We start from the raw sequence: 12,478 nt of genomic DNA on the forward strand, positions 1-12,478 counted from the left end.
TTTATGTTCATCTATTCACGTATTTATTTCTGTAAAGGCCTGTGCCGACTCTGGGGGAAGAGGTTCCACCCGTGGTAGTGTGCTTGGGGGCAGAGCATCGGCTTTGGAAGGAGAACTGGGTCTGTGGGGGCCTCACCATTCCCCCTGGGGGGCCCGCAGCGCCGCCCTCTGGACCTGAGCGTGAGCGTGCCCACCTTAGAGGACGTCCGGGCCGCTGCACAGGCACCCGGCCTCCCACACTGCCCCTGCCGTGCCCACTGCTGGTGGTGCTCCCGTGGCCCCTGGGCCTCCTGCAGGCCTTCGTCAGAACTGTGCGAGTCGTTGTTTGTGTGCTGTGGTTTCTGTGCACAGCCAAGTCCATGTGTCCCTTTGCCATCTGTCCGCAGTATCTCAGGCCTGGCGCGGGGAGGCCAGCGTGTGTCCTGAGCGCCTGTGGGTCTGTGGGAGAGGTGGTGGTCTCCCTGCTGCCGAGGCCAGCTGAAGGCTGCCCGGTGGGCCATGCTGGGCTGGCACATGGCCACCTGCCACGTGGCCCTGAGTGGCACAGGGGGGTAGGAAGGTGGCTTTGTCACAAAGGGAGGGGACAGAGCAGGCAGGTGGTCACCTCAGAGGCCTCCTTCCGGGCTGACCAGCGTGGAGTGTCCTGGAGACGTGGAGCCTGCAGAGGGAGGAGCATGACGGATGTCCAGCCCTGTGTTTCCATCCTGGCCCCTTGCCCAGACACACGTAGGAGGGGCTCGACGAGATTTCGGGGCTTGCCTTGGGTGACAGGGTGGCAGCTGTACCTGCCGTCTGTCCCTGTGCCGGTGCACTCTCTGGGCAGGAGGAGGGTGCTGTGTGTGGGCAGGGTCAGCATGTGGGCAGGAGAGGAGCCCAGGAGGGTGAGGCTGGGGGCGGGGTCAGCTGGGGGCGGGGCCAGATGGGGCGGGGGCAGATGGGGGCGGAGTCAGGTGGGGGCGGGGCCAGATGGGGCGGGGCCAGATGGGGGCGGAGTCAGGTGGGGGCGGGGCCAGATGGGGGCGGGGTCAGACGGGGGCAGAGTCAGTTGTGGGTGGAGCCAGGTGGGGCTGGAGTCAATCTTGTGGGGTCAGCTGGGGGCGGAGTCAGGCAGGGGCGGGGTCAGCTGGGAGAGTTTGCTGTTAGGTGGGGGCGGAGTCATCTGGGGGTGGGGTCGGCCTGGGGCGGAGTCAGCTGAGGGGGCGCCCAGCTCCAGCCAGGGTCTGTTCCTCGGGGCCCATCCCCCCAGGCTCCCGCGCACCCCGGCACCTGTGCAGGGTCCTCTCCACGTCCAGCCCTCCAGCCCCTCTCTGTTGGAATTGGGGCCTGGAGCCCCACATTCTCGTCCTGCCTGTTCCGGGTTCCTCGGGCTCTCGGCTTCAGTGTCCTCGTCTGTGAAATGGGCTCAGCGCTCCTTCGCAGAGCGCTCAGAGTGTCGGAGACCCCCGGCTCCAAGGAGCCGTGGCGGAGTGCAGGGTCGCCGGGTGGCTCTGCCCATCCTCCAGCCTTTTGTGTTGTCCTTTCATTTCCTTCTCCTACACACGCACACGTCCCACCCCTGACATGAAGCAGAGCTCAGTGGACCTGGGGGGGGGGGGTTGTGAGCCTTTGTCTGGCTTTCTGATGGGGGCAGGGGCTGAGGCGGGCACATGGTCATCTTTGCTGTGGCACATTTTCCGCATGAAGCCACCGCTCTGGAGTGGGGCTTGTTCCCACCTCCTGCACCCCCTCAGCTGCGGGGCGTCCAGAGTTGAGACAGAGCCCCACAGGCATCCCTGCACTCTCTCAGGACCTGACACCTGACTCCCAGGGGAGGACGTTGCCTCTCCTGTACTCAGTGTCCTATCAGAGAGCAAATAGTTAAGTGAAGGGAAAAGCCTCATTTTATTGAATTCCAGGATTTGGTAAGTTAAAGCAATCAGTACAGAATGGAGTGACGTAAAGCCCTCCGGCTCGTCTTCCCCGGGGCCGGGTCTCAGCGAAGGCGTGTGCAGGACACGCAGTCCCTGGTGGTGACTGTGCCCTGCCGTGTGGGAGGCCAGGCCTCCACCTCACGCCCCCGCCTGGCAGCTAGACCCCGGCTGTGACCTGAACGGGCTCTCGGTGGGCTCATAGCCCCTGTAAGAAGCTGCATTTGTGTCCATGCGTGAAGGGGCGTTTCTTGGGTGTCGGCAAGGGCAGGGAACACGAGGAGTCCGTGCTCCAGCAGGGCTGTGGGGGGGCCTGCCGAGTGTGCCCCAAAGCCCGGCCTGGGATGGCCTGGGGTGGGCACAGGGCATCCACCTGACCTGACCCTGATCCCTGCAGCAGGCCTGCGAGCATATCCCCCGCCCCCTGCAGCAGGGCAATGGCCCTGTGGTCGCGGCCCCCCGTCACCCGGGCTGTAGGCCCTCACCCCTCCCGAGAGCTCGGGGTGGGGGGCATGCAGAGCCCTGGAGGCCCCTGAGGCCCCGACAGGGAGCTGCCTGCCGTGAGCCGGGGGAGAAGCTGTGCCCTGGGCCGGGTGGCAGCAGGGCGCACCGGGGCTAACTGCTCTCTCTGTTGCCAGCAGAGTCCCCGGGGCCCTTTTGCTGAGCTGCCTGATGATGAGAAGATCTTTAATGGGGGCGACGGCATGTGGCAGGGCCAGGAGCAGGCGCTGCTCCCGGAGATCACCGAGGAGGACCTGGAGGCCATTCGGCTGCGTGAGGAGGCCATCCTGCAGATTGAGGTGAGGACCTGGCCTGGCCGGTGTGGGGGGTGTGATTGTGCGTGTGACTGTGCCAGTAGCCCTCGTCCCTGCGTGCTGGAAGTGCACTGAGAACACAGGGGGGACGTGGCTCTGCCAACAGTGGGGCCCGAGCCCCCTGAGCCCCTGCGAGCGGCCGTGGGTGCATTATCCTTCCCCCTGGGTCTCCTCATCTGCCCCTGGAAGTTGGAGCTGCTTCCAGGGGTGAGTTTCTGGACACATGTCAGAAAACAGCTTCTTGTAGAAAAACAGGAACTCGGGCAAGTTGGTAAACTGAGTCACCAGCTCAGGACCTTGTGCTGTGTTTGTTGTCCCACCCTGAAAAGAGGTGGACGCCCCACCCCTGCTCAGGGAAGCGGGGTTCAGCCCCTTACCTCTGGGGCCCCTGCCCCACCTCGGCCACTGCCTCCAAGAAGCCCCCTCTTCACACCTTCCTGTTCCTCAAAGGGAAGGCTCACCCGCCCGTGGCCCTGGCAGGAGGCAGCGTGTGACACGGGCCGCTCGCTGTGCTGGGAACGTGTGTCTGCGGCCCTCCCCGTTGGCTCGGCAAGACTGGCTTCCCGCAGGCGCTGAGGAAGGGGTGGCGCATGGTCGCCCCTGAGGACACAGGGTGCCAGGGTCCCAGGAGGTGGAAGGGGGCGCTGCTTCCCTCTTTGGCTCTAGAACTGAGGTCCCTGTAGGAAGGGCCGGGAGCCCCCTGTCACGGTCTGTGGATGCTGGGGAGAAGGGGCAGAGATTGGGAGGCCAGGCGGGCAGGAGTGGGTGCCGCGCTCGAGGAAGGTGCTGGGGAGCTGATGCCACCCACCCAGTGCTGGCCCCAGGGCCGTGAGGACGTGGGCGGGGTGGGGGCTGACCCTGGGCCAGGCCAGGAGCCCCTGAGCAGGGGGCCCCCGGAGGGCGGAGCTGTAGGCTGAGCTCAGGTGGCACCTCAGCATCCTGCTGGCCGGGCCCTGGGGAGACCCCACTGTGTGGATCACAGCGGCCCCCAGGATGGGGTTCCGGGGAGCCCCTTGTGTGAGTGGGGCCTGGGCAAAGGTTGGGCTTTACCGGGGTGATTGTCCCATCAGCCAGGATGGAGGGGCATGGGGCTCTAGGCCCCCCAGGACCTGGGGTAGTGTGGGACCCCCCCCCCCAAATCCAGCCAGTCCCATCTGCAGCCCTCAGAGCCCAGGGTCAGCAGGGGGACCACCATGGCCAACCTCACGGGGAGCAGCTGGGAGCTTGTGTCCCTCCGTGCGGCACGAGGGGGACATGGACGTGCCCCCCGCCGCCTCTCTCCCCCTTGTCCCTCCCAATTCCAGGCCCCCTCCCCCAGCCTTGGCGGCCAGCCTGTTACTGCCCGACCGACCGTCAGGCCTGACGCCCAGGGCCCTCCGTGGCTTGCCATGTTGAATGAACCTGTGCAGGTGGCCACAGTGGCTGTTGCCCCCAGAGACAGAGGCCTGGGTCCTGCACCCCATCTGCGCTGCCCTCCGCTGCCCAGGGGAGGACCCACAGGCAGCCTCTCATCCTCCCCTGGCTTCCACGGTCCCCACGTGGGCAGTTACCTGTGGCCACCAGGGCCTTCAGCTGCTGCCCCTGGGCTCCCTGTCCAGGCAGCTCTCTGGCTGCTGGCCCGGCCCTGGGCCCTCCTCGGCAGTGTGGCCGTCCAGGGCTGGGAGGGGGGCCCGGAGCCCCTCACCCCTTGCTTCCGTCTGGCTCTGCTGCTTCCGCGGCTCCTGCAGGGCTGCCTGGTCCTGGGGTCTGGGTGCCCTGCCCCATCCGGCTCACCCTGCCCCCCTCACCCTGCCCTGCCCCTCTGCTCAGCCCAGCTTCACCCTGGTCAGCCCTGCTCCGCCCCGCTCAGTGCTGTCCGGTCTCACTCAACCTTGCAGGACCCTGCCCCACCTATCCCCCGCCCTTCAGCCCTGCTTCACCCCACCCAGCTCAGCCCCACCCCACTCCCCCCTGCTCAGCCTGATTCAGCCCCCCTCACCCCTTAGTCCTGCTCCTCCCCACTCTGCCCTGCAGGCCAGGGCTCTTACACACAGGCCTTAGCACAGCTGCCCTGGGGCCTGGACTCAGCTGTGCTCTACCCTGATCCCTGACCCTGACCCCTGGCCTCCTGGGCCTGGACTTTCCCAGCCCGGCTCCTCCGTCCCATCACCAGGTACTAGCAGCGTGGTCTGGGGCAGTCCCAGGCCCTCCGTGGGGGTACCGGCTCCTCCCATCAGGCCCTCGGGTGTGTGGAGCCTTGGAACGCAGGGCCACGCTGTCTGGCCGGCCTGAGACACCCCCGCCCCGCTCGCTCCCCCACGGAGCCTGCGGGTTGGGCCGGTGGCGTGTTGCGGAGCCCGAGGGTCTCTTCCTCTTGTTTCCGTGAGGAGACTAGAGTTGGGCGGGGAGCACCCGTGTGCGGGTGGAGCTCTGGGGACACCCAGCATGGAGAGCTGTGCCCGGCTGTTGGGTAGCTGCTTACTGCCCGGGGGACGGCCGTGCTCGGCCTGGGGGCTGGACAGCCCTGCAGCGGGACCTGCAGAGGGAGCCATGCCAGCCCGGGCACACACACACAGGCAGGACGCGGTCACCCCTTCCTGAGGGGGGTGGCCACACTCTGGGGCCCATGTGGCCTGAGCTGGCGGCTCCCGGGCCGGGGGCCTCGGGGGGCTGTGCCGGGCCAAGGTGAGCAGCGTACATGCAGTACGTGCAGGATTGGGGTCGGTGGATGGGTCCCTGCGACGGGGCGCAGAGGGGGCTTTGGGGCACAGCCCCTTCCACCAAGCTAGCTCCTGGCCGCCCGGGCTGCAGGCGAGGAGGCCCCTCACTTCTTTTCCCGGGGGACGGGGCTACCTCAGGAATGTGGCTTGTCCGTTGTCCTCATAGCTGCGGCCAAGACCACCCGTGGTCCTGTGGCCTGTCACCACCAGAGCCGCCGGTCCGGCAGGAAGAGCAGCCTCGCTGCGGCGGTGGGCAGGCTGGCGCCTGGAGGGGTGGTGGGGGCAGGAGGTGGAGGCCGGAGAGGCCACTGTGGGTGTAGCGGAGGCTTCCTTGACCCCTTGAGGGGAGGGGTGGCTGGCCTCAGGTGGCTCTTGGTCGCAGAGGGGAGGGGGAAGCCTGGTGGGGTCACTGCCCGGCCACGGGAGCGCCGAGGGGTTCCTTCCGGAAGCTTCAGTGTGTCTGTAAGACGAGGCAAGGACACCGAGCTCTGAGGCTGAGGGAACAGGAAGGACCTTTGTCAGCCGGCCCGTGCCAGCGCGCTGTGGTGAACCACCTGGCGGGGGCCTCACCTGGGCAGAACCAGAGCGGGCAGGGGTGGGAGGGCAGGGCGCACCCCCAGCCCTGTCCCCGGGCAGGACTTTCCTGTCCAGCTTCTCTGTGTGGGGGGTCCACGGTGCTTCTGTGATCTAGCCTTGGAGGTCACGCGGCCTCCCCTCGGCCCTGCTGGTTAAGCGGCTACAGAGGCCTGCCCGGCCCCCCTTGGCGGAGGCACCAGGGTCCTTGTTGGGAGTAGCGTGGCAGGCGTGTTGGGGTGGCTCCCAGCCCCCTGGTGCCATTTCGCGGGCCGTACACCCTCCCCCGGTCCCTTCCCACCAGCTGCCCTGGCACGTGCCTGCCCAGAACCTGTTCCTCCAGACGCTCGAGCAACTTCAGGACTCCTCTTGACCTTCGGGTCGTGACTCAGTGGGCCCATCAGACATTCCAGCTGCCTGTCTGTTACATGTGACATGTTGACTGAGGGGCCACGTTGTCGGTTTTTCTCTTCACGAGAGCGAAGCCCCGTGGAGGCAGGATGCTTGCCTGTCCTCGTCCCCGCAGGTTCCCGGCACCACAGACGATGTGCGACACTCGCTGGGCACTCGACAGCTCTTCATCGGACAAACAAACGGACGAGTGGAAGGGTGAAGGATGGGTGGTGGGAGACAGAGGGGGGTGGACGGAAGACTGGATGCCTGGGGGTGCAGGGAGGGACGTGCGTGGGGGCCGCGCGGGGGCCGGCGGATGGATGGCTGGTGGGTGGAGGGATGAATAAGTTTGGCATGTTGGGGCTCCTAGCGGATCTGTGACTTAATAAGAGGGCTGTGTCGCCTTTATTTATATGCATCATCAGCCCTCACAGAAGCCTGCGACAGTGAGCGCTCCTGTGCTCCAGTTTTATCAGAGCCGATGCGGAGGCTTGGAGAAGCCGCGTCACTTGGCCCGGCCATGCGGCTCGTGTGGCAGGGACCGGGCCCAGGCTGTGGGACGCAGGAGCGGAGCTGTGCCCGCGGTGCCGCCCCCACCCCTGCCTCTCCCTCGGCCTCTCCCAGATGGGGAGGGTGCAGGCGGCCACCGGAGTGCGGCGTCCAGAGCGGGTGTGGAAGGAAGGAGGCAGCCCCTGCGGCCCCGCTGGTCCACCTCACCCCTGCAGCCCTGCTCTGCCTTACCCCTATGGCCCTGCTCCGCCTGCCCATGCCGCCCTGCTCTGCCTTACCCCTGGGGCCCTGCTCTGCCTCACCCCTATGGTCTTGCTCTGCCTGCCTGTGCCGCCCTGCTCTGCCTCACCCCTGCGGCCGTGCTCCACCTTCCCATGCCGCCCTGCTCTATCTCACCCTGTGGCCCTGCTCTGCCTCACCTCTGCAACCCCACTCTGCCTCGCCCCTATAGGCCCCACCTTGCCTCACCCACAGCCACTTACTTAATCCTGGTTGAGCCTGGCTCTTCCTGTCTGGGAGTAGGGCAGCACCTCGCCTCCCAGGGGCCGGGGAGGTCGAATGAGACGGGCAGGCGCCCCTAGGCATTGCCAGCAGGTAGCAGGCTGGCCAGGCCCCCGTCTGGCCGACCGAGCTGGAGCCCAGGTCGTGTACCCACTCCCAGCCCGGGTCTGCACTGGGCTCCCCTGCCCGGCCCCCCTCACCCGATCTCACCTCGAGGGCTGCGCGCCCTGCTCCCCTCCCCGGCAGAGCGCTGTATCACCTGACCCAGCACTTTAGCTGCTCTGTTGCCATGGCGGCCTGGCAGGCCCAGGAGGGGCGAGGCTGGGGCTGGGTGGGGGGACAGGGGGGCCTCCCCGCTGGCAGACCCCAAGGCCCAGCGACCCTCCCTTAGGTCGGCCCTGCGCAGCCAGACCTGGGGCGCAGGGCGTTGACGTAGCAGATGACTAAAATATGTGACTAGATCAGTGAAATTTGGCGTTCCGTTAACTGGAACAGTCGTGTTTATAGGTGGATGATTGCCAAGATCCTAATTATAAGAAGAGATTGTGTAATAGAAAGAGTGCGGCGGTGTTTTATTTCTTTCTGTTCCTAGGAGTGAGGGGGGCACACAGGTGCACGCGAGCGCACACGCACACGCATCGCGGCTTTACCGTGTCCCGTGCAGGGCTGTTAGTCTGCGGTGCCAGTAGAAGGAGAGAAAGAAGATTCCGTGAGAGCTTTTAATGAGCTCTAGTTTTAGAAGCAATCAGGAAAATAATTGCATGATTTAAACATTTACTAAGTTGAGGTGTTTTGAGTTTCTCTCTGTCGCCCACTCTCCCGCTTTCTGGGGCCCACGCCTGGCGCGAGGCTCCCGGCGCCTGCCGCCCTCACGCGCCGCAGCTGGTGCCGCTGCCCTCCCTCCCCGGGGGTGCCGTCCTGGGGCGGCTGCGGGGGCTTCTGGGCGGGCCTGCCCTCCCTCAGGCCTGTGACCAGCCTGGCTCCGAGCCCCCCGCCCTGGTGAGGACCAGGCTTCTGGCTGAACGGGGCTTGTACCCAGGCTCCTGGGGGGACCCGCATCTCCAATGTACCCCCCAGGCATGCCCTGGAGCTGGGCCTCGTGTGCCCTTGGTGTCCTCCTCCAGGGGCCGAGGCCCGGGTGCCCAGGTGCCCAGCACAGTGACTGGAGGGCCATTGCCCACACCAGTGGTTCCCATTTGCGTGAAGGAGGCTGCCCGCCCACGCCTCTCTGCGCTGGGGCCCTGTCTGGGCGGATGGGCAGCTCCGTCCCCAGAGCCTGCCTACTGTCGCTGCCCCATCCATTCTGCAGACGGCCTGGATGCCGGGATGAGATAGACGCAAACCCCTTGCCCCAGGAAGTCCCAGCACCTGGGAGCCGTCATGCAGGAGGCGCAAACCCCAGGCACAGCTGGGTGAAGAAGACCGTCCCAGGGACCTCCCAGCTGGTCTGTGGACTTCCAGGACGCTGCTGCTTGGGGTCTGGAAGGGCTCAGCAGCCCCTCCCCGTAGTCCTTCATCCTGCTTCCCTCCTGAGGGGGGCCCCACGTGTGTCCCCCTGAGGCATCCCTGTCCTCCCAGCCCTCCCTCCCGGAGGGGCCGACTGAAGCACATGGGGACCCTGGGACCGCCTCTCATCCTTCATTCCTCCCTAGCATGGCTCAGTTATGTTTTTTGAGCAAGGAGAGCCTTTATCCACAAGGATTGTCACAATAGAGGATGCCTTGCCAAGAGGAGAATGCTGGGACTGTGGGGGAAGCAGGGGTCCATCCCTGTGTATAGGGCAGAGGGGTGGGTGAGGGCTCTCTGGCTCAGGGGGTGTCCAGGCCTGGGGAGGGAGAAGCCGAGCCCAACGTTGGTTACCAGGCCTTGGACCTGATGTCAGCTCGCCTCGTTAGAGGCACAGAGTGCAATGCGGGGCTGTGGCCTTGTCCTGGATGAACAGTGGGGTGTCCTTGAGTCTGTCCCAGCTGGGGAGAGGGTCTCAGTCACGTGGAGGAGGGGTTCTCTGCAGAAAGCACTTTCCAGACACCAGAGGGGGGCCAGGTTGTTTGTGTCCCTGTGTCCAGGAGCCCTGCCCGAGCTTCTGTTCAAGACGAATGATGTTTATGGGTCGCTGAGCGAGAGGGTCGTGAGTCTAGGGATGAAGCAGGGGCTCGGGACCGTCTGCTGGGGACGAGGGCCGGCCTTGCTCCTGCGGTGTCAGCCAGAGTCCCTGCTCGGAGGCAGGGTCCGAGTGTCGGGCGTTGTGAAAAGAGGGAGGCCTGGTGTAAAGAAGTGTGTCTGTGCCAGGAGACTGGACGGCCAAGAGGCCGGGAGGGGGAAGCCCCCAGGTGTGCAGCCCTGCGGTGCAGGGCCCCGGGGGCTCGGCCCAGGGTGGGTCACCCGCGTCAGCTCCCCGTCCTCTGCGCACCGGGGGCTCCGGAGTTGGAGCACAGGTGCCCGGCTGTGCACGTCCACGCCTGCCGGCGGGCCAGGCTGTCCCTGCTCCAGGTTGCCTGTCTGCTGGGCCAGCCGGGGTGGACAGGAAGCCTTCCACCCCTGCTCCGCCCCGGGCAGAGCCCCAGGTGGGGGCCTGGCAGGTGTCACAGTGTGTGGGCGATGGCAGGGACCTGGCCGAGCCAGGGACGGCTCCTGGCAGCGTCCTAGGGACAGCTCGCCACAGAAACCCTGTGAAGCCGGCTGGCAGCGATGGCTCATATGTTTGCAGCGAGTTGGAAAACTGCCTTGACCACAGCATCTCTCAGGAGGCCTCCCCCGAAGTCCGGAACGTGAGCTGGCCTGGGGACACCGTGTTCCGTCCTGGCTGTCCCAGGTTATGGGGGTCAGTGCCTTGGCAGACGGGGAAGAGCCAGCACAGCCGTGGTGCGTACGGTGGGCGCCTCCAGCCCGGCAGGCAGCTGGGGGTACCGGGACCCCTGCTCAGCAGCGCCTCTCCCTGCCCTGTCCTTCGCTGAGGCTGCATCCCTGTGGGCAGCACCACGCCAGCCGGGCCCCCGCTGCCCCTGCCCAAGGGAAGAGATCCAGCGCTCGCTGCTGAACCGCACCCGTGGAGGCAGCTGGGCCACGAGGTGTCCCTGTGTGTTGACCAGGTGTCGTGACTACGAGGGGTGCCCCACTGCCAGGGGTGACCCACAGCGGTGGGGCCTGGGGGGGCAGTGACCTGGGTTAGGCCAGCCCCAACTCGGGTGCAGTTACTGGCTCCAGGATTTATCAGGCACCTGCCCTTGGGAGAGTCTTACTCGCGGTGACTCGGTTTCCCTGTCTGCCCTGTATGCAAAGTGGGGGTACCAGCAGGTGTGCTCACACAATACGGGGAGACCGAGTTACCTTAGAAAGGCTCCTAAGAGTCCCTGAGTCCAAGGGCACCAGGGCCAGGTGCAGGGCCCCCAGACCCGCCTCATGTGAGAGAGGCCTGGGTGACCAAGGTCGGGGTTGGGTGTGGCTGGCCTGTGCCCGGCTGCTGCCAAGGTCGGGGCAGAGCCTGGAAATCTGGGCAGCGAGGTGGTCTGACCCAGGCCCTGCTGAGCCTGCAGCCTTTACCGTGTGACCTTTAGGCGGGAGCCTAGGCCTGGCCTCCCCGGCCGGTGGCTTCACTCCGGGAGGGTTGTGGTGACAGGGATTCCAGAAATGGGCCCAGGCCCCGGGCCACCCCCACCCACCCCTGGGCTGCAGTCCTCCAGGGCCGAGACCCACGGGCTCCATGCTGGCCGCCACCTGCCCAGCCACGGGCCCTGTTTGTGCAGAGTGGCCGTCTGCCCTGCGCCGCAGTTAAGGCCGTAATTGAATTGCAATTGATAGAACACGTAGGTTTAAGATCATGCTAATTGCTTCATTTCCCAGAACACTCCTAAAAAGAAAATGAATTTCCCTGTAATACTGTGCAGTGAGGGAAATGACCCTTGTGGAAATCGGTCCAGGTTCCAGAACGAGCTGCAGAGCGGGTGGGCCGGGGCGGGGTTCACGTCCCCGCCTCCCCCACCCCTCGCACTGGCCCGAAGGAAGCTTCCCTGACTCGGGCTCAACCCTGGCCGTGTGCCAGGCTCCCAGGGGAAGCTTTGGTTTTGCTCACGTGATGGGTGAGGAAATCTGTCCCGAGGTGAACGGTCTTGTCCAGGGTCACCTGGCTGGCCAGTGGAGGAGCTGTCCCTCGCAGGGTGGCATTTGGGGAAGGGGTGGCCTTAGAGGCAGCGGACACAGGTGCCAGTCCCAGCCCTCCTTCTGCCAGAGGCCCTGGAGCTCACGGGCGCCCTGGAGTGTCCACAGCCTTTCCTGTAGATGGGTGTCGTGACCTGGACTCGGGTGCTGACAAGCATGATGGCCGTGTGTGGCGTGCAGCATCGCCCCAGGTGTGTGGCCTGTGAATGTTGTGGCCGCGTCCCTCACGAGCATCACTGCTACTTTGCAGGCAAATGGAGTTAAGAAAGTTGGACAGCATGGAGGATGCAAGACTGGCCTAAGTGGGCACCCTAGATCCCCTTGGTCCAAACCTCTACTCCTTACCTGTTCACTAGCTTCAGGAAGCCGCTCAGTCTTTCCACGGCAGTGGGACTACTCTCCACGCTCCATCCGTCCATCCACAGTCTGTCCCTCCACCTCCCCATCCATTCATTCCTTATCCATCTGTTCACCATCTGTCCACTCATCCATCGTTCACTCCTTCACTCTCCATCCATCCACCCATCTATCCACTTGCCCATCCATCCATCCACCATCCATTAATCTAGTATCCATCCACCCATCTCTTCATCCACCTGTCCATCCCTCCATCCACCATCCGTCTGTCCATGCACCTACCCATCCATCCATCCCATCATTCATCTTTTCATCCATCCACCCATCCACTATCCATTGATTCATCTTCCATTAATCTAGTATCCACCTATTTATCTATCCACGCACCATCCCTCTATCCATGCATTTACCCATCCATCCATCCACCCACCCATCCATCCATCCACCATTCACCTTTTCATCCATCCACCCATCCACTATCCACCATCCATCCATCTATCTGTCCACCTACTCATCCATCCCGCTCCTTCAGGATTTATTGAGCAGCACCTGCATGCTGGCTGGTGCC

The 12,478-nt window shown here is 65.0% G+C and overlaps 1 protein-coding gene across 17 annotated transcripts in view; it reads left to right on the plus strand.

Annotated features, from left to right (window-relative positions):
• The window catches only part of TSNARE1 (t-SNARE domain containing 1), a 145,701-nt gene that overhangs the window by 79,834 nt on the left and 53,389 nt on the right, over positions 1-12,478 (plus strand). For 10 of the 17 annotated variants that reach the window (XM_072733754.1, XM_072733759.1, XM_072733755.1 and 7 more), the window contains one exon: positions 2,546-2,707. In XM_072733754.1, coding sequence (XP_072589855.1) covers positions 2,546-2,707 — 162 coding nt within the window. The remainder of the gene's footprint in view (positions 1-2,545; positions 2,708-12,478) is intronic. The other 7 variants (XM_072733756.1, XM_072733764.1, XM_072733757.1 and 4 more) reach the window with 1 other exon arrangement.

This window comes from Vulpes vulpes, chromosome 13, assembly GCF_048418805.1.
Source record: "Vulpes vulpes isolate BD-2025 chromosome 13, VulVul3, whole genome shotgun sequence".
Taxonomy (NCBI): Eukaryota; Metazoa; Chordata; class Mammalia; order Carnivora; family Canidae; genus Vulpes; species Vulpes vulpes.